General features: G+C 36.9%; 2 protein-coding genes across 2 annotated transcripts; both read right to left on the bottom strand.

Moving 5' to 3' along the window:
- Nucleotides 1-1624: 1624 nt before the first annotated feature.
- On the bottom strand, nt 1625-3446 carry LOC121768207. Its single transcript, XM_042164621.1, has 3 exons — nt 3384-3446; nt 2626-3289; nt 1625-2535 (listed from the first exon to the last, which is right to left on the bottom strand). The coding sequence occupies exons 2-3, from the start codon at nt 3276-3278 to the stop codon at nt 1767-1769; spliced, it is 1422 nt and encodes a 473-aa protein (XP_042020555.1). The 5' UTR covers nt 3279-3289; nt 3384-3446; the 3' UTR covers nt 1625-1766.
- Nucleotides 3447-16061: 12615 nt separating this feature from the next.
- LOC121767463 lies at nt 16062-17965 on the bottom strand. The gene is made up of 3 exons (XM_042163733.1): nt 17865-17965; nt 17126-17780; nt 16062-17020 (listed from the first exon to the last, which is right to left on the bottom strand). Exons 2-3 carry the CDS (start codon nt 17764-17766, stop codon nt 16252-16254), a joined length of 1410 nt encoding a protein of 469 aa, XP_042019667.1. The 5' UTR covers nt 17767-17780; nt 17865-17965; the 3' UTR covers nt 16062-16251.
- Nucleotides 17966-18427: the final 462 nt, after the last annotated feature.

Raw genomic sequence — 18427 nt, 5'->3', positions numbered from 1 at the left:
ATAAGAACGTGATATTAGTCAAACATAATGACTAATTATGATTTAGGGAATATATTATGGGTAATTGGTTATACGTCCATTTTCATTCCAATTAATACGATAATTAATTGATAGCTAATTAATTAGGGAAAAATGTGTCTTATACCAAGTTAATGTATTATACTAAAAATCCAATTCTATTTAAGATTCTATCACATGTCACATATGTGAGACATAAAACTTACATTTCTAACTCTTGTCTCCCACTCAGAAAAAAATAAAGTAGGATTATAATGTTAATCAAACGCATAAAATGCCACTAAAACTCATTGTGATTATTAATAAGACATTTAAGTTAAAAAATTAAATAAAATGTCTTATTCATAATTAATAAACCAAAACATTTTATTTATTTGTAGAACATGCACTCATGCCCCTCCGCGTTAATTTTATCAACCACTTAAATATTTTGAATTAAATAAAAAGTCGTCGAGCTGTCCAAAGATTCATACATACAATATTACGATAATAGAAAAAACTTTTTCATAAAAATTATTTAAAATGTACTATAAAATAATTTTCAGTGTCCTTGAAATGCATATTTCATGCTTTTCTTTTTAGTTTGTTCCACAAAGTATATCACATTTTTTTATAAAATTTTATTTCTCTTATATTAATATAAGTGTCATTATCCAAGTGTGTCATGTATAGAGAGAGTGAAGTAGTATTAATGGATTATATGGTCCACATCATTAGGAGTAGTATTTAATTGTCTGAAACTTTTCATATTTTGAAACTAGCCTAATTTTGATGAATGGTCCAAAATGGTAAAACTGATCTATTTTTTTGATCGACAGATGTATAAAATCGAGTAAATTTAGGAAATGTCATCACAATCATAAAATTAATTGACTTTCATACTAGATCAATTTAATGTCTGTCAATTGGTCTTTATGTACATTATTTAGATCTTAGTTATTATTTGAAAAAAAACATTATTAAATAAATAAAATTACATGAAAAATAAACTCTCTAAATAAATAAGGAGAATTAGAAATGCGTTACAATTTCATAAATTTGGGCAGATCTGGATCTAATTTTGGACGAATTCGGGTTAGCCCGTGTAGCGTGTAGCGTAGACCTACCCACTAGCAAGGCTTAGGCCCATTCATACATCGGGCCGGAAAGTTAAATGGATGCCCAATCATGGTTGGCCCACTATATTAATCATTTATATGGTTCATTATTTGCAGCAGGTGCGTCAACTGGTTGTACATGTTGGAAAGTTTTCGAACAAAGACCTTGAAGAAAAAGTTACTACCTCGTCCCACGTTGATTGTCACATTTATTGTGAGCACATGTTTTAAAAAATGTAAAGAAAAGTGGATTGAATAAGTTAGTAAATTATGAGTCTCACTTATATATATATTAGTTTTATAATAAAATGTGAATAGAATTGAGAGGTGGAATGTGAGATCTATTTACTATTTTATGATAAAAGTAAAATGTGATTCTTACTGTGGGACGGAGGTATGATTGTTTAATGGCTTAATTTGTTCATGAATCACTTAATTGAATTTTAAGGTATGGAAATTAACAGTTTCTCTTTCCTAACTAAAAACATAGAGTACTGAAAGATTAAAAATTACAAGGAAGTTTGTGATGGCAATAAAGGAAAGACAAGACTGAATTTACATGAAAAAGCTAATCTTATGCGGTTCGATAATACGACTCGGGAAAGAACCGATGAAGAAAACCCGAGAAGGATAGATGGGAGGTGTTGTAGGTCAGGTTGAGGGTGGTGGATCAAGAGGTTTAGTAGAGTCGATGACAAAGTCAAAGTTGTAACAACTGACGCCGGTGTAAATACCATCTTCATAACCAGTTTCAGAGAATGTGCCGTCAGTGGAGCTCTGCTCCGACTGAGTGTAGGAGTAAGGTATATCGCACTTCCCCATCGAAGCCACGTAGTGAACCGTAGCGATAGTCCTCGGATCCACTTCTACTGAACCCGTAGCAGTAACCGTTGTTGTAATAGTCTTGGCGGTGTCCCACTCGAGCGTCTCTGTCGCTTCAAAGCTAACTTCGATAGATTCGTCGACGATAAAAGGAATGCCGGCCTTGATGGTGGCTTTGACCCCCGCCGTCAAAGATGTGCTGCGGCTGAAGGTATAACTCTTGCTGTCTTGGTACGTTAACTGCACGCCAATTCCACCCTTTAGATTTGAGTGGTTGGTTGCTGTGGTGGAGCCGGCCAAGTAAGGAATGACGTCATAGATCCTCGCGTCCTCCATCCGATACTTGACCTGGGAAATAGTCCTGTTCGTCACGAGCTCCTCTACTGTCATCCTTGCTTCGTTCACGATGGTGTCAACCGCCGCGTTCAGGCACCGATTCTTGCCCTTGTAGTCGTGGCTTTTGCAGAACCTGTTGTTGGCATTGCAGCGAAGTGCGATGGTGTCCCCGTCGACTCTCACAGGCCAGAACAGAGTGTTGGATTCGGGTCCAGGGTCCTGGTTTGACGCATATATCCAGTCATACCCGTACTGCCAATACCTAATCATGATGATGACGCACCTCAATTGATACTACTGTAACTGAATTGTAAATGATTAACTAAAAAAAACTCGCCGTTTTTTTATATACATGTTGAAATAATCGGATTTAATCCGGAGAGAGCCGTTGGGCTGGAGGAAGACCCGGTGGCCGGCAACCACGCTGTTGCGATCCTCGGCAGCGAACTGCAAGTAATGATGGTGTTCCGCCCAGATGCCCTTGAGGTAGCTCTGGTTGAAGCCTTTGAAAGCGACGTGGCTAGGAAGTTTAACCAGCGTGCTCCAATTCACAAATTCTAGAAGGCCCTCATCGTCCTGGGCATTTGGTGCCACGTGGAGAGGGATGGGGTCTGGACTGCCAGCAGCGTCTGCGTCTCCGACCACCCGGTGCCCGGTCTGGACGTGGCGGAGGAAGAAGACCTTCTTGGAGATGTATTTATCACTGGATAATTGCTCAAACAAAGTAGAGGAAGGGTCGGTGAGGTGTTCCACCGGCTTGATGGATTCAGCCACAATCAAGTTGTTGTCTGGATTTCTCTGCCAGTATCTGTTGGAGCTGCTGAAGCGAAGGTGAACATAACGCTCGTTGATTGAGGATGGTTCCACTTCGATCTTCGCTCGCTCGCTGAACTTGCTCTGTGTTCCCATAACTACCGACTTGCTCACTTCATCGCGCACTGCACACCGCCCGCCGCTGAAGTGAGTAAATGTGATCACGATGAACCTTGTTAGCTTCTCCGACATCTTACTCCAACCTAATGCAGTACAGTATCACATTTCACAGACAGATTAAATCCACTATTATTCTAGTAATAAACTCATAAACTAAAGGACAGGATTCATGTTTACCGCGCGCTTTCTTCTTTCCACCTTACTTATGTTGTGATGAATCATGATCTCCTTCCCTCTATTCTATTTATACATACATTTAAGTGTACGTGTGGTTAATATTCTACTGTAATTGTATCACAAACAAATCAAGTTACCACCAGGGTATAATTATTTTTTACCTATAGTCTATAGAGGGACAATCCAAAACAAATAAGTTTGCCACATGTTTTAAAAAATATACAGAAAAAGTAGGTGGAATAAATAACATAATATGAGACACATTTTTATATAAAATTTATACTAATAAAATATGTGTGAAATGAAGTAGTAGAATGTGAGATATATTTATCATGTCTAGTAAAAGTGAACCAAACTCCTAATCGGCCGACGTTCTAAAATGGCAAATCAAGACTACTAATAATGGACGGATTTAATACTCTCCCGTCCTATAAAAATATGTACACTTTCTATTTTCGTCCGTCCACAAAAATATGTGCATTCTATTTTTGAAAAGTTATATCAATTTAATAATATAGGTCCAACTATCTATTAATACTACTTTAACTACGAATCATCTCTCTTCCTTTACCATATCATTCTCAATCTCTCTTACTTTATCAATTTTGTTTAAATTCTCGTACCATACCTATTGCCCATATTTTTATGAGATAGAGGAAGTATGATTTAACTACAACTGAAGAGTCAAAGTATAAATGTCACTCAATGCTATCCAAGCCATTTAAGACATTTCTTTTTGGACGTGAAATTTAAGTGAAGAGACTAAAGTAGAAAAAAAGTAGAAAAACGAAAGAGAAAATAAAAATATATATAAGTGGAATACAATTAGTAGAAATAGAGTCTATTACCATTTATAGAATTCTAACTGAAATTCCTAACCTGAGACTAACTAAAATGGACAGTCAGGACTGCTAGTGGAATGTAGGAAGTATAATTTATTTAAAAATTGATCGATCAGACATGAATTGTGGCTCTTCGTCTCCACATAATGATATAAATGACCTTTAAATAATAAGATAATTAAAAAGTAGCTCTCATAACTTTTTTTATTTTTTTTAATTGCTCGGTTTTGGAAAAAGCGTGCCTTCTCGATTAGGAATTAAACAACAAAATGTTGTACATTTTGGGGGTCGGCGTTAATTTAATGATGGATGACTATGTGTAGAATCAGTACGTTATTTTAACACACTTGCTATTATGTAATCATTAGCTGATTTATTTATGTGTATACTTCAATTATTGTGTTTGAATAACTCATAGAGGGATCTATAATGCTTCAAAAATTCTTAGCATTGTACCAAAAAGTGTCAGTAGTAACATTACTGACATTCAATCTGTTACGGACTTTTATGTCTCATATTAGTTGCGAAGCCCTGTTCGGTTTATATATTAAATGAGTTCTATCTCCTAACAGTCTACTATTTTAGGTTGTGTTTTTTTGTTTGATCTTTAATATCAGTGTTCTATTTAATTGTGACAAACAAAGATGTCTGGGAGCCGACTTGGAGTGATGATCGGACAAAGAGTCCTGAAGGATAATCGACTTTCATATATTCTAATATTTTCCTTGAAAAGTTTGTTTAATTTTCGGCTAGCCCCTCCAGATAAACTTGTTTAAACAATATCCCTTAACAGGCATTTAGAGTGTCCACTATAGGGGGCGGCGCACCGACCGCCACGGAAGCGGCTAAGTCGCGCCTGTCTATAGAGTGCGGGGCGTCCGCCCCGAAGTGGACAAAAAATCGAGGGCGGAAGGGCGTTCGGCGAGAAGGGGGAGAGGACGCGGCTGAGGAAGAAGGGGTGGGGCGAGGGATGCGGCGCCCTATTGCGTGGAAACAGGGTGGACGCGAGCGGCGCGGCTATGAAACGGCTGTGCGAGAAGGGGGCGGCGGTGGGAGGCGGCTGTCCTCCTATAGTGGACACCCTTAGTACGAGGATTTAATTATTTTCCTTAGATCGAGGATTTAATTATTTTCCTTAGATCGTAATCATAGTATGCATTGATGTGACATTATTAGGTAGTTATATAGGAGTACATACATGTAATCAACCTTAGTTATCTTCCAAAATAGGAAACATGCCCAATTAATGCAAGTAGGTTAATTCAAGTTGAATATTGTCAATTCAATTATTGCCGGCTCCAGTCCTAGGAAAATAACACTTTTCAAAATTAGGATATTAGTCTTAAAAATTAGTACTGTACTATAAATTATTGATGAATTTTGATATTTTTTCATGAACTTTTAATATGGTCTTAAAATTACAAATTTAATGACCAGTGTCAATGTTCTATGGCTAATCAATTTTCAAACCTTGAAGTTCTAAGTGACATATTTTTTCTCATTATGCTCATATTATCCAACATCGAATTCAAGAAGGGTGTTGAACGATGGCATTCGTGAATAATTCAAATTAAGCATCATAGATTTCACGACTAACCACATAAGATCAAAATATGCCAAAAAATAATAATGTGGGTCGGGTTGGAAAAATTGTACGCTTTCATATTTATGAATATTGTTCAGTTAAGTATATATATGTGGTCCAGTAATTATCGGTGGGCTATAACCGCCGATAAACTCGACGCTAATTTAGGTGCGTCGGCGAGCCGCTAAATCAGCCTGTTAATTTATCAATAGATTTTTGGTGGTAATCTTCCACTAATACAATCATACTTTAAGTCTGACGGTAAAAGACGTGTTTTGGTAGTGAATTAGTTTCCACATTTCCCTTGTAACAAAATTGAATCTTAGATAATTCTAGATAATTCAATATTATACATGTTTAGGTCAATTTAATTGTAAGCTAGCTTAAATTTATAGATTTAGATTTTTTTTGAAGAATAGTAAGATAAGATTGATAAATATATAGATGTAGCACTCTTATAGGCTATAGCTAGCTTCATTTTAAGTGACTTTAATAGCTGTTTCTCAATTACCATTAGGACATGCTTGGTTGACGGGAAAATAAAGTTGTCAATGAAAATGATTCATGAGAATTATATTCCTAGTAACTTTACTTTCCTTAGTTTGGAAAATATCATGATTTTAAATTTATGTTTAATTTAAACACCAAACTAAAAATATACTTATTATTTTAAAAATAATAAAAAAGAATAATAATATAAATTTTTTAGATATTATTAATTACAAATAATAATGTAATTTATTATTATATTTATTATTACGATGGTTAGTTTAAATATGAATTCTCCATCATGAGATATAATAATATAATTTTAATTATAGTTATATGGAGTATTATACTCATTTAGTATAATAATAATAATAATAATTATTATATATTTATAATATTTATGGATATTATAATTGAATAAATTTTATAAATTAAAATTGCACTATGACTTTATTGATTAATTATTAATTTGTAAAATATAGCAATTATTATTTATTATACGATTTATATTATATAATTATATTTCAATTATTTAACAAATTATTAATTACTATTATGAATTATTATAAAATATAGTTATAATTATGATAATTTTAATAATAGTTATTTATTATACTGAAATTAAATATGATTTATAATATTAAATTGTTTTTAAAACATAATAATAATAATAATAATAATAATAATAATAATTATTATTATTATTATTATATTGCATTAAATATGTAATAATCCTAAAGCTGGGTAAAATACCTAAGAAAAGTTATGATTTAGAATCCTGGAAAGTTGTACTAACTTTTCTTGTTCTCCGATTCTGATTACTTGCCCAGTTTGATTAAAAACCGAAACAAACACAAGAATTTAAAATTTAAGAAATCAGATTACTTTCCTAGACAGAATACTGACAATAAAACATGACCTTAATTTTTTTTCTTAATTTCAATTATATTATCTTGTAAACATGCGCTTTTGTGGTAGTGGTATTTATCATCACATACAACAAAATGGTTAAAGGCTAATAATGCTAAAATATCGAAAACGTACCTCTCATAAATATGTTGTTTTATTAAATTTATTTGCCGAAATAATAATAATAATAACAATAATATAATTGCATCTTGGTTGGCTTTATTAAAAACACGTGCTTTTCGATAAAAACAACAAAAAGTTGTACATGTTGTCTTGGTTCGCCGTTAGTTTAACAATACGCATAAATTACTAAAGAATAGGTTCGTTGCATTTATGACTCTTAATAAATAAACCTTAATTATTAGTTAATTTTTTATGTGTATACTTCAATTATTGCCTTTAAACTTATTTGCAATGGAATCCAATGTGGCGGCGATTATTTGATTGGTATTGTGTTAATATTGTTCAATTTATACAAAGATTGGTGAGAAGCCAATCTTTGGAGCTACTTGGAAATTTTTAATTAGGGCATTGTTTGGCAGCTGTGTAACTGCTGACGTGGACAACGATCGCGCGGTGGCCTCACACACCAGGCCGGACGATTGTTGCTTTTTGACAAATAAACTGAAAAACTATTCTAAAAACGATAATAATAGTGATAATGTTTGAGTTGGGAGGAATGAAAAAGAGCCAACCAATTCTTATCAACATTCTTATCTTGAGGTAGTGCCCTCAACCAACCAAAAATTATCAGTATTGATGAAAATGACATTATTAGAAAAGTATTCACCGAGAATAAAAGTAAAATATCTTAATTTAATTTGTATACATTGTGCAAGATTGAATGCCGTATAAGAGGCCCATAAAGTTGGGCTGCGTTATCTGTAGTATTGATTGGGCTTTTTAAGGTGGCCCAGTTCCGTGACCAGTTAAGGATATAAATAGTGTGCGAATCTCTTTTAGATTCGTGATCAGAGCAAACTTTCTGAATGTGTTTTTTAACATTCTCGATTTTCATTTTAAATTTCATATGCCAAGAAGAACTTATTCCAAATAAATTTATATGCCTTCTGCCCCTTAACTGAAATGCGTCTGTGATTTATATTCTAGGAACATAATTTTGTTATGCGTACAATCAGTTCGACAAAATGTCCCTCAAGCATTTTGTGATTGAGTATTCTCTCTTACTTTTTTTCCTTCTTTCTTACTTTACCAATTCTACATTAAACCTACATGCAGTACATGCATATACTAAAATAAAAAATACTATTAATTATTTATCAAACATAAACTTAAAACCAAGTAATTATTATCAGTATACAAATTTAAAATTAATTAAGAACAATATTTGATGAATCCTGCTGAATGATTTAATATAGTATCAAAATATTTTATGATTGTTAATATATGTGTGTTAGAAAAGGAATTGATTCTGCATTCATTATGGAGAATCAATTACTGCAATCAAGGATGAACATAATATATTTCAGAAAATAGAATGATATGTTTTCCTAGTTAGAACTTACCATGTACATGTTTCTACTCCCTATTTAAAGGGATCTCTACATAGTGAAATCATCATCTCATTCTAAACAAACCTAAACGTGTATTGTGCCTTCTTTATTCTAAAGTATGTCGCCTGAACCATTTAACATGGTATCAGAGCGGGTCACCGATTGTGGGCTAAAATTGACTGACCCAGCAGTATATCTGGGCTGAAACAAAAAAAAATGACTAACCCAGCAGTATAACTGGGCTGAAAATTTGGGCCAGTGGTCCAACCGATCGGAAAAAAATTGGGCCGATTGTCCAATCGATCATAAAAAAGTCCAACCCCTCTAAGATTCACCTTGAAGGGTTTGAGGGAAGGTGTTGGCAATTGAAAATAAATGAACATAAAAAATATCCCACATCGGTGTACACAAAGAGCTTAATCCACTATATAAGTCTCATGGGCCTCTCCTCCTATTACAAGAACTATGGTCTGCAATTGATCAGAGACAAGTCAACCCAATGAAGTGTGCAGAAGATGTCGAGATTCACGACAGATTCATTCAAGAACAAAGGCTCTATCAACTCTTGATAGCAATTGACAACAAATACGAAACAATCAAGCGAGAGATAGTTAAAATGAATCCACTTCCCTCGGTTGAACATGCCTATGGCCTGATCTGTGGTGAGGAATCACGGCTCATGGTGTTGCAAACCGGAAACATCGGCGGCACAGCCCCACCCAACGACGGCATCGGAGCAGGGCTTGTCGCCCGAGTACGGCAGAACACCACCAGCGGGCAGTCCGGAGGCTCGCGAGGCGGCAATCGGAACGGTGGAGCCTGGAATCGACGAATGGAGGAAGAGGACAAACTAAAGCTGGTGTGTTCTCACTGCAAACGGAAGAAACATACCAAGGATTCCTGTTTCGAATTACTTGGTTTTCCCGATGATTGTACCCGTATGACTTGGGTATATTTCATGAAACATAAATCCGAAGTTTTTACACATTTTTCTCATTTTTACAGCCTTATAAAAACCCAGTTTCAGAAAACCATTAAAATCCTAAGGTCAGATAATGGGGGAGAATTTGTTAATTCTAGCATGAAGCAATTTTTTCAAGAAAACGGCCTGATACACCAAACCACTTGTGCCTATACTCCAGAACAAAACGGTGAAGCCGAAAGGAAAAATCGATCTCTTCTAGAAATGACCCGCTCTATGCTCATAGAATAAAAAACCCCAAAACATTACTGGCCAGAAGCCATTGCCACTTCAGCCTATCTCTTAAACCGATTACCCACTAGTATACTCAAACACCAAACCCCACTTCAAGTCCTATCTACTCTTACAAAAATTCCTCCACCATTAACCCTTGAACCTAGCATCTTTGGATGTTCTGTCTTTGTCCATACTCCCAAACACGAAAGAACCAAACTTTCCCCATGTGCTACTAAATGTGTATTTGTAGGATATGGGGTAAACCAAAAGGGATATAGATGTTTTGACCCTAAAACAAACCGAATGTTCATCACCATGGACTGCAACTTCCTTGAAACTGAATACTTCTTCACCCACCTTAGCGGTCAGGGGGAGAGTCAGGATAACAATAATGCGGACCCGCTAAGTTGGATATCAGTACCAGCGCCAATGCCAAGTGATCCTAAAGTGGACCTAACAGAGGCGGCAGTAAGCAGTTCCGCTGAGCAAGTCTTTGAAGTAGGAAAGCCCACCACTGAAGGTGACACCGATCCAACTAACTTCCCGTTGATGTTATCCGATGTAAGTACTTCTAGTCCTGTTATTATGGATATTTGCCCCACTGACACTGTGAATCCAGAAGAAACAGCAGCACCAACGGTAGACTCAGAGGGAGAAAATGTCACTATAGAAGGAGTGGATCCAGATACTGGAGGATATATTCTTCCACCGAGGTCGAACAGAGGAGTCCCACCGAAGAAGTACACACCTGAGAGAATTAACATGAAGGCTCGATACTCTGTGGCATGTCTAGTCACAAGCCACTTATCCGAAATGGCCCAAGCGTTTGAAAAGGCGTTGTATGAGGAAGAAGAAATCCCACAATCATGGGAGGAAGCTATGAGACACAAACACTGGAGGGAGGCCATGAAGAAAGAGATAGATGCTTTGATTCGAAACCATACATGGGAGAAGTGCACTCTCCCAGGAGGGAAGCGACCAGTGGGGTGTCGGTGGGTCTTCACAATCAAACAAAGACCTGATGGCTCGATAGAGAGATATAAAGCTCGACTCGTTGCCAAAGGATATACTCAGACATATGGGGTAGACTACTCAGAGACCTTTTCCCAGTGGCCAAGATGGATACTGTCCGAGTCCTGCTATCTGTGGCAGCAAACATGGACTGGCCGTTACATCAGTTTGATGTAACGAATGCCTTTCTTCATGGTGAGTTGAAAAAGGAGGAAGAAGTTTATATGGAAGCTCCCCCAGGTTTCGCAGCAGATTTCAAAACAGGTGAAGGTTGTAGACTAAGGAAGACCTTGTACGGATTGAAGCAGTCTCCAAGAGTGTGGTTTGGGAAGTTTGCTGGAGCAATGATTAGTTTTGGATATACACAGAGTAACTGTGATCACACTCTATTCTGGAAGAAACAAGGAGGTAAAATCACTTGTCTGATCATATATGTTGATGATATGATTATTACAGGTGACGACAAAGAAGAGATTAAGAATTTGAGGAATAACCTGTTTCAAGAATTTGAGATGAAGGATTTGGGTGATCTCAAGTATTTTCTTGGAATTGAAGTACTAAGGTCAACTACGAAAAATTTTCTGAGACAAAGGAAGTACATTCTAGATATCTTAGCAAAAACTGGTCTGCTAGAGTGTAAGCCAGCAGATATTCCTATAGCAGTCAATCATGGACTGCAAATCAGAGATGGAGCTGAGTTAACTGATCGAAGTAGATATTAGCGACTAGTTGGGAAGCTTATCTATCTTTCACATACTAGGCCAGATATTGCCTATGCAGTGGGGATAGTAAGTCAGTTCATGCATAAGCCACAGACAGATCATATGGAAGCAGCTCTCAGAATTTGTAGATATCTGAAAGGAACTACAGGGCATGGAGTATTGTTCTCCAAGAATGGACATCTTGAGATTCATGGATACACGGACGCTGACTGGGCAGGAAATCCAAATGACAGAAAGTCCACAGCAGGGTATTTTACCTTTGTTGGAGGTAATTTAGTAACATGGAGAAGCAAAAAGCAGAAGGTAGTGGCACTCTCGAGCGCCGAAGCAGAGTTCCGTGGAATCAAAAGTGGGCTAACGGAGATATTGTGGCTAAGGAGACTGATGACAGAGATTAACTTCTCCCCCAGTAAGTGTCAACTATATTGTGATAATAAGGCTGCTATAAGCATTTCAGAGAATCCTGTTCAACATGATCGAACTAAGCACGTGGAGGTGGACAGGCATTTCATCAAAGAGAATATTGAAAGTGGTGTCGTTGAACTACCATTTGTTCGCTCAGAAGATCAGCTTGCCGATATACTGACAAAGGCAGTTAATGCTAGAAGCTTTGAGGATGCACTTTGCAAATTGAGTATCGGAGACCCCACTACTCAATTTGAGGGGGAGTGTTAGAAAAGGAATTGATTCTGCATTCATTATGGAGAATCAATTACTGCAATCAAGGATGAACATAATATATTTCAGAAAATAGAATGATATGTTTTCCTAGTTAGAACTTACCATGTACATGTTTCTACTCCCTATTTAAAGGGATCTCTACATAGTGAATTCATCATCTCATTCTAAACAAACCTAAACGTGTATTGTGCCTTCTTTATTCTAAATTAAAATGGAACATAGATATATTTCGATTAAATTATAAGTAAATTTTACAATCAAGAATTATTTTATATTTTAAATTTGAACCATCCAATTTATTTATGTATTATTGTATTAATATTAATAGAAATTGAAAGGTTTTATTTTTAGTTACTTGTTTATTGACAAATTGTTGAGTGCACACACGCTAAATATAGTACTATTAAATGTGATGCTATGCTTTGATTAAAGAGATGTTAGTGAGTCGCTAACTCAGCTCTCAGCGTTTAGTGAAGTTGTTAGTTAATTTCTTTGAACTCTATGCATAGTTTCTTTTCTTCCATTTACCTATTTTCTTCATTCTTCTTTCTTTTTCAACACGAAGCAGAAATGGATCATTTAATATCTATATTTAAGCAATCGAGTTTCATATAGCATGACTTAACTGCACTGTGGCTGTGTGATGGCCGATCGACGGGGACGATAATGGAGCGGATGACTCAAGGTGCGGGATAGAGGGCTTTATGGATGTGTGATTCTGAGTGATGGAGCTGCTTTTTTTAGATTTGGGTTATAATAATGTGGCATGAACAAGCTAGGATGACCATGTGCTTGTTTTAGGTCAATATATACAAAGATTGGCGAGAAGCCCATAATTGTCAAAATGTTTGGGCGATTAAATTTGGAGCTACTTGGAAATTAAGGCATTGTTTGGCAGCTGTGTGACTGCTGACGTGGACAACGACCGCGCGGTGGCCGGACGATCGTTGCTTTTTGACAATTAAACTGAGCCTATTAAAACTATTCTAATAACGATAATATTAGTGATAATGTTTGAGTTGGGAGGAATGAACAAAGGAGCCAACCAATTCTTATCAACATTCTTATCTTGAGGTAGTGCCCTCAGCCAACCAAAAATTATCATTATTGATGAAAATGACATTATTAGAAAAGTATTCACAGAGAATAAAAGTAAAATATCTTATTATTAAAACTCAAAACTTAATTAAACACCCCAAGACTTTTCATGCAATCACAAACTTGCAAAATTCTGTCCAAAATATCCACCATCTCATAGGCCGTGGCCGTGGCCGTGAATTAACGTTGTTTCTATTCCTACTGGAAAAGGAACCCTAAGATCCTGTGTGATGATCCTAAGCACGCATGGTTAAATTAGACCGCCTCTTCGGCCCAAAACCACCGTTCCCGAATTTTTGCCAAAAAATGGTATTAGTTGAATCGTAGCACTACAGATTTTTCTCATAAAAAGTTGTAGTGCAACGATCCTACACCTCTACACATGGCTAAATTAGTAGGCTCGAATTTGAATCACAAATCTAATTTTCAAACTAAAATTGGCAAAAAAATCGAATTTGTTCAACTTGTCTAGTTAAGATTCCAAAAATCAATAATAATAATAATAATAAAAACGTTGGACAACTGGTTCTATCTTATTTTCATCTTCATCTTCATCTTCATCATGCTTGACTATGCTCTCCCAGAGTGGACTTCCACCAACATTTGAACTAACTGTTTATATTTTTCTTGGTTATAAAGCCCAACCAAAGAACGGCCCATTTCTATGATTTGGGCCTGCAAACAAACAAAATTTGTTCAATTATTCGTTTATTCAATAATCGAGTCCCTTGCATTCATTCAATTATAAATATAAATTAAAAACCACTATGATGATCTATTGATTCAACGCCAATTCTACGGTAGCATCCTTTTCTAATTTATTACACCACATGTAGGATATAAAATTATTTAAATATTTACTGTCTCTTTATTATATAAAAATTGATTAATAGAGTTGATAAATTCAAACTAGGATATATTATATTTTTAAATTTAATTTTTGAAATAAATATTAATCAAAATGTTTTATATTATGACAATTTCTATTTTTGTGATAATTAATATATCAGAATAATTAATTTAGCAGTGGGACACTGTGAGACCAATAATAAGAGTGGCGAATCTAGGGGGCGCGAGGGGCGGCCGACCACCCGACTGCCAGGAAAGCCTAGTTTCCCGTAGGTGTTGCCGGAAAATTTTGTTAGTGCCTTGCGATCGGTCGAACAATTTGCTTTTTGAAGAAGAAAATGTTTATAAATTTTATTAACGTAACTATAGAAAGGCCCAGTTAAGTTTAAAGCCTACATGTCAAGGGCTTTGTCTATAAGCCCATTGCCGCAACAACAATCAATTAATAAAAATACACATCCTCTAAAAATAAAAATTTTGTTGACAACACATATACAAAATTGAAAATGTATACAATTAAGAAACAAGAAAAAATTATTAAAGTAGTATTTAATAATAATGATATTCACATCATTAATAATTGTGTAACGCTGATTAAAAAGTTTCAAAATTAAAAAGAAACTAATTATATGAGACTTATCAAAATTATAAAAAAGATTACTTTTTGGGTCTTATAGAATAATAAATTATTTCTTGGTTGAAATAAAATTTCTTGAGCCACGAGGAAATCTGTGTTGACCCCATTACAGTCTAGAAAATAAAGATATGAAAGTATGAAAAATAATACTAATATTATACACATAAAAGCTAAATAGTTGGTATAAATTTGATTCCAAGGGTATAACACTGGAATTTGAGAAAAAAATTAGCTAGTCAAACAAGTTATACCGTCATATAATTCTGATTTTCGACCAGTTTCTGACCTTACAGCGCTCAATTTGCGACATCCGGCCGGGTGGAATTATAGGGTAACAATTTACCCGGTCGCGTGAGATTTTCTAGACAGCGCAGTGTTTGTAAAACGGCCATAACTTCTTCTACAGAGCTCCGATTGAGGTGTTTAAGATACCCACGCAAAGCTCTTTCGAAGACGAAGAGAATGATATGCATTGGGGGTTGATTGGAATTCAAGATTTCCAGTAAAATTGTCTCAAACCAAGGCTGCTGCGCATCCACCTATTTTGCACCTTTTTATACACATTCTTAACAAAATGGTCAACATACCAACATAATAGAGAAGTAGATATAAACACGTCTAATAAGAAACGATATATGATCAAATTTATACAAAACCACCCTCTAAACCCATGTAAAATCCAAGTATGTCATGTGTCCAAGTGCGCACCAGTTAGTAACCCTCGGCGGTTACGGTCAATGTCCTTGATGACAGACATCACGTCTGTTGACTCCATCAATACCCCTGCGGGTGGACTTGGCCTATAAATAGGCATGCATCCATTGCATTCTACACAGAACATACACATTCATTCTTGCATACACGCTCTCTCCCTCTCTGCATAATCTTCCCGTCGAAGCTCTGCCCTCACCTTACTCCCGTTCGCCGGAGCTCTGCTGCTACTTTAGAGACGAAGCGTTTTTATCTTTGGGGACGACACGCCAAACCGAGAGCATTACCGGGGCGTATCTCGTCTTGCGGAAAGAGGACTCCTCGACTCGACTTACATCTTTACGGTTTATTGTTTCGAATTCCTCTTTGTATTCAGTTTATTTCGGTTTAATTTCTCCATTCTTCATTGGGTTGTACTACGCCCGGTTAGTGTATCTTTGTATCACAATCCTTTTTAACAACAATACTGAAAGATTAAAAATTACAAGGTAGTTTGTGATGGCAATAAAGGAAAGACAAGACTGAATTTATATGAAAAAGCTAATCCTATGCGGTTCGATAATACGACTCTGGAAAGAACCGACAAAGAAAACCCGAGAAGGATAGATGGGGGTGTTGTAGGTCAGGTTGAGGGTGTTGGATTAAGAGGTTTAGTAGAGTCGATGACAAAGTCAAAGTTGTAACAACTGACGCCGGTGTACATACCATCTTCATAAACAGTTTCAGAGAATGTGCCGTCAGTGGAGCTCTGCTCCGACTGAGTGTAGGAGTAAGGTATATCGCACTTCCCCATCGAAGCCACGTAGTGAACCGTAGCGATAGTCCTCGGATCCACTTCAATTGAACCCGTAGCAGTAACCGATGTTGTAATAGTCTTGGCGGTGTCCCACTCGAACGTCTCTGTCGCTTCAAAGCTAACTTCGATAGATTCGTCGACGATAAAAGGAACACCGGCATTGATGGTGGCTTTGACCCCCGCCTTCAAAGATGTGCTGCGGCTGAAGGTATAACTCTTGCTGTCTTGGTACGTTAACTGCACGTCTATTCCACCCTTTTCATTTGAGTGGTTGGTTGCTGTGGTGGTGCCGGCCAAGTAAGGCGTGACGTCATAAATCCTCGCGTCCTCCATCCGATACTTGACCTGGGAAATAGTCCTGTTCGTCACGAGCTCCTCTACTGTCATCCTTGCTTCGTTCACGATGGTGTCAGCCCCTGCGTTCAGGCACCGCGTCTTGCGTTCGTAGTCGAGGCTTCTGCAGAATCTGTTGTTGGCATTGCAGCGAAGTGCGATGGTGTCCCCGTCGACTCTCACAGGCCAGAACAGAGTGTCGGATTCGTTTCCAGGGTCCTCGATTGACGCATATATCCAATCATGCCCGTACTGCCAATACCTAATCATGATGATGACGGATAGTACTGTAACTGAATTGCAGTAAATGATTAACTAAAAAAAACTCGCACGTTTTTCCCTCACTAATTAGTGTTTTTATATATACTTTTTGAAATAATCGGATCTAATCCGGAGAGAGCCGTCGGGCTGGAGGTAGACCCGGTGGCCGGAATGCTCGCTGTTGCGATCCTCGGTAGCAAACTGCAAGTACTGATGGTCCTCCGCCCAGACGCCCCCAAGGTAGCTCTGGTTGTAGCCTTTGAAAGCGACGTGGCTAGGAAGTTTAACCAGCGTGCTCCAATTCACAAATTTTAGAAGGCCCTCATCATCCTGGGCATTTGGTACCACGTGGAAAGGGGTGGGGTCTGGACTGCCAGAAGCGTCTCCGACCACCCGGTGCCCGGTCTGGACGTGTCGGAGGAAGAAGACCATGGAGGTGTATTTATCAGTGGATATTTGCTCAAACAAAGTAGAGGAAGGGTCGGTGAGGTGTTCCACCGGCTTGGTGGATTCAGCCACAATCGAGTTGTTGTCTGGATTTCTCCGCCAGTATCTGTTGGAGCTGCTGAAGCGAAGGTGAAAATAGCTGTCGTTGATTGAGGATGGTTCCACTTCGATCTTCGCTCGCTCGCTGAACACGCTCTGTGTTCCCATAACTACCGACTTGCTCACTTCATCGCGGACTGCACAGCGCCCGCTGGAGTGAAATGATGTGATCACGATGAACCTTGTTAGCTTCTCCGACATCTTACTCCAACCTCCTAATGTAGACACATTTCACAAACAAAGTAAATCCACTATTATTCTAATAAACTCATAAACTAAAGGAGAGGATTCATGATTACCGCTTTCTTCTTTCCACCTTACTTATGTTGTGATGAATCATGATCTCCTTCACTCTATTCTATTTATACATACATTTAAGTGTACGTGTAGTTAATATTCTACTGTAATTGTATCACAAACAAATCAAGTTACAACCAGAGTATAATTATTTTTTTATCTATAGCCTATAGAGGGACAATCCAAAACAAATACGTTCACCACATCTTTTAAGAAATATGCATAAAAAGTAGGTGAAACAAATAACGGAATATGGGACACATTTTTATATAAAATTTATACTAATAAAATGTGAGTGGAATGAAGCAGTGGAATGTGAGACATATTTATCATGTCTAATAACAGTGAACCAAACTCCTAATCGGCCGACGTTCTAAATTGGCAAATCAAGACTACTAATAGTGGACGGATTTAATAATCCTTCCGTCCTATAAAAATATGTACACTTTCTATTTTCTTCCGTCGCACAAAAATACGTACATTCCATTTTTAGAAAGTTATATCAATTTAATAATATAGGTCTCACTATTTATTAATACTACTTTAACTACCAATCTCCTCATCT

Source organism: Salvia splendens, chromosome 15 (genome assembly GCF_004379255.2).
Source record: "Salvia splendens isolate huo1 chromosome 15, SspV2, whole genome shotgun sequence".
NCBI classification, from domain to species: Eukaryota; Viridiplantae; Streptophyta; class Magnoliopsida; order Lamiales; family Lamiaceae; genus Salvia; species Salvia splendens.
This window is presented reverse-complemented; position numbering and strand designations above follow the sequence as displayed.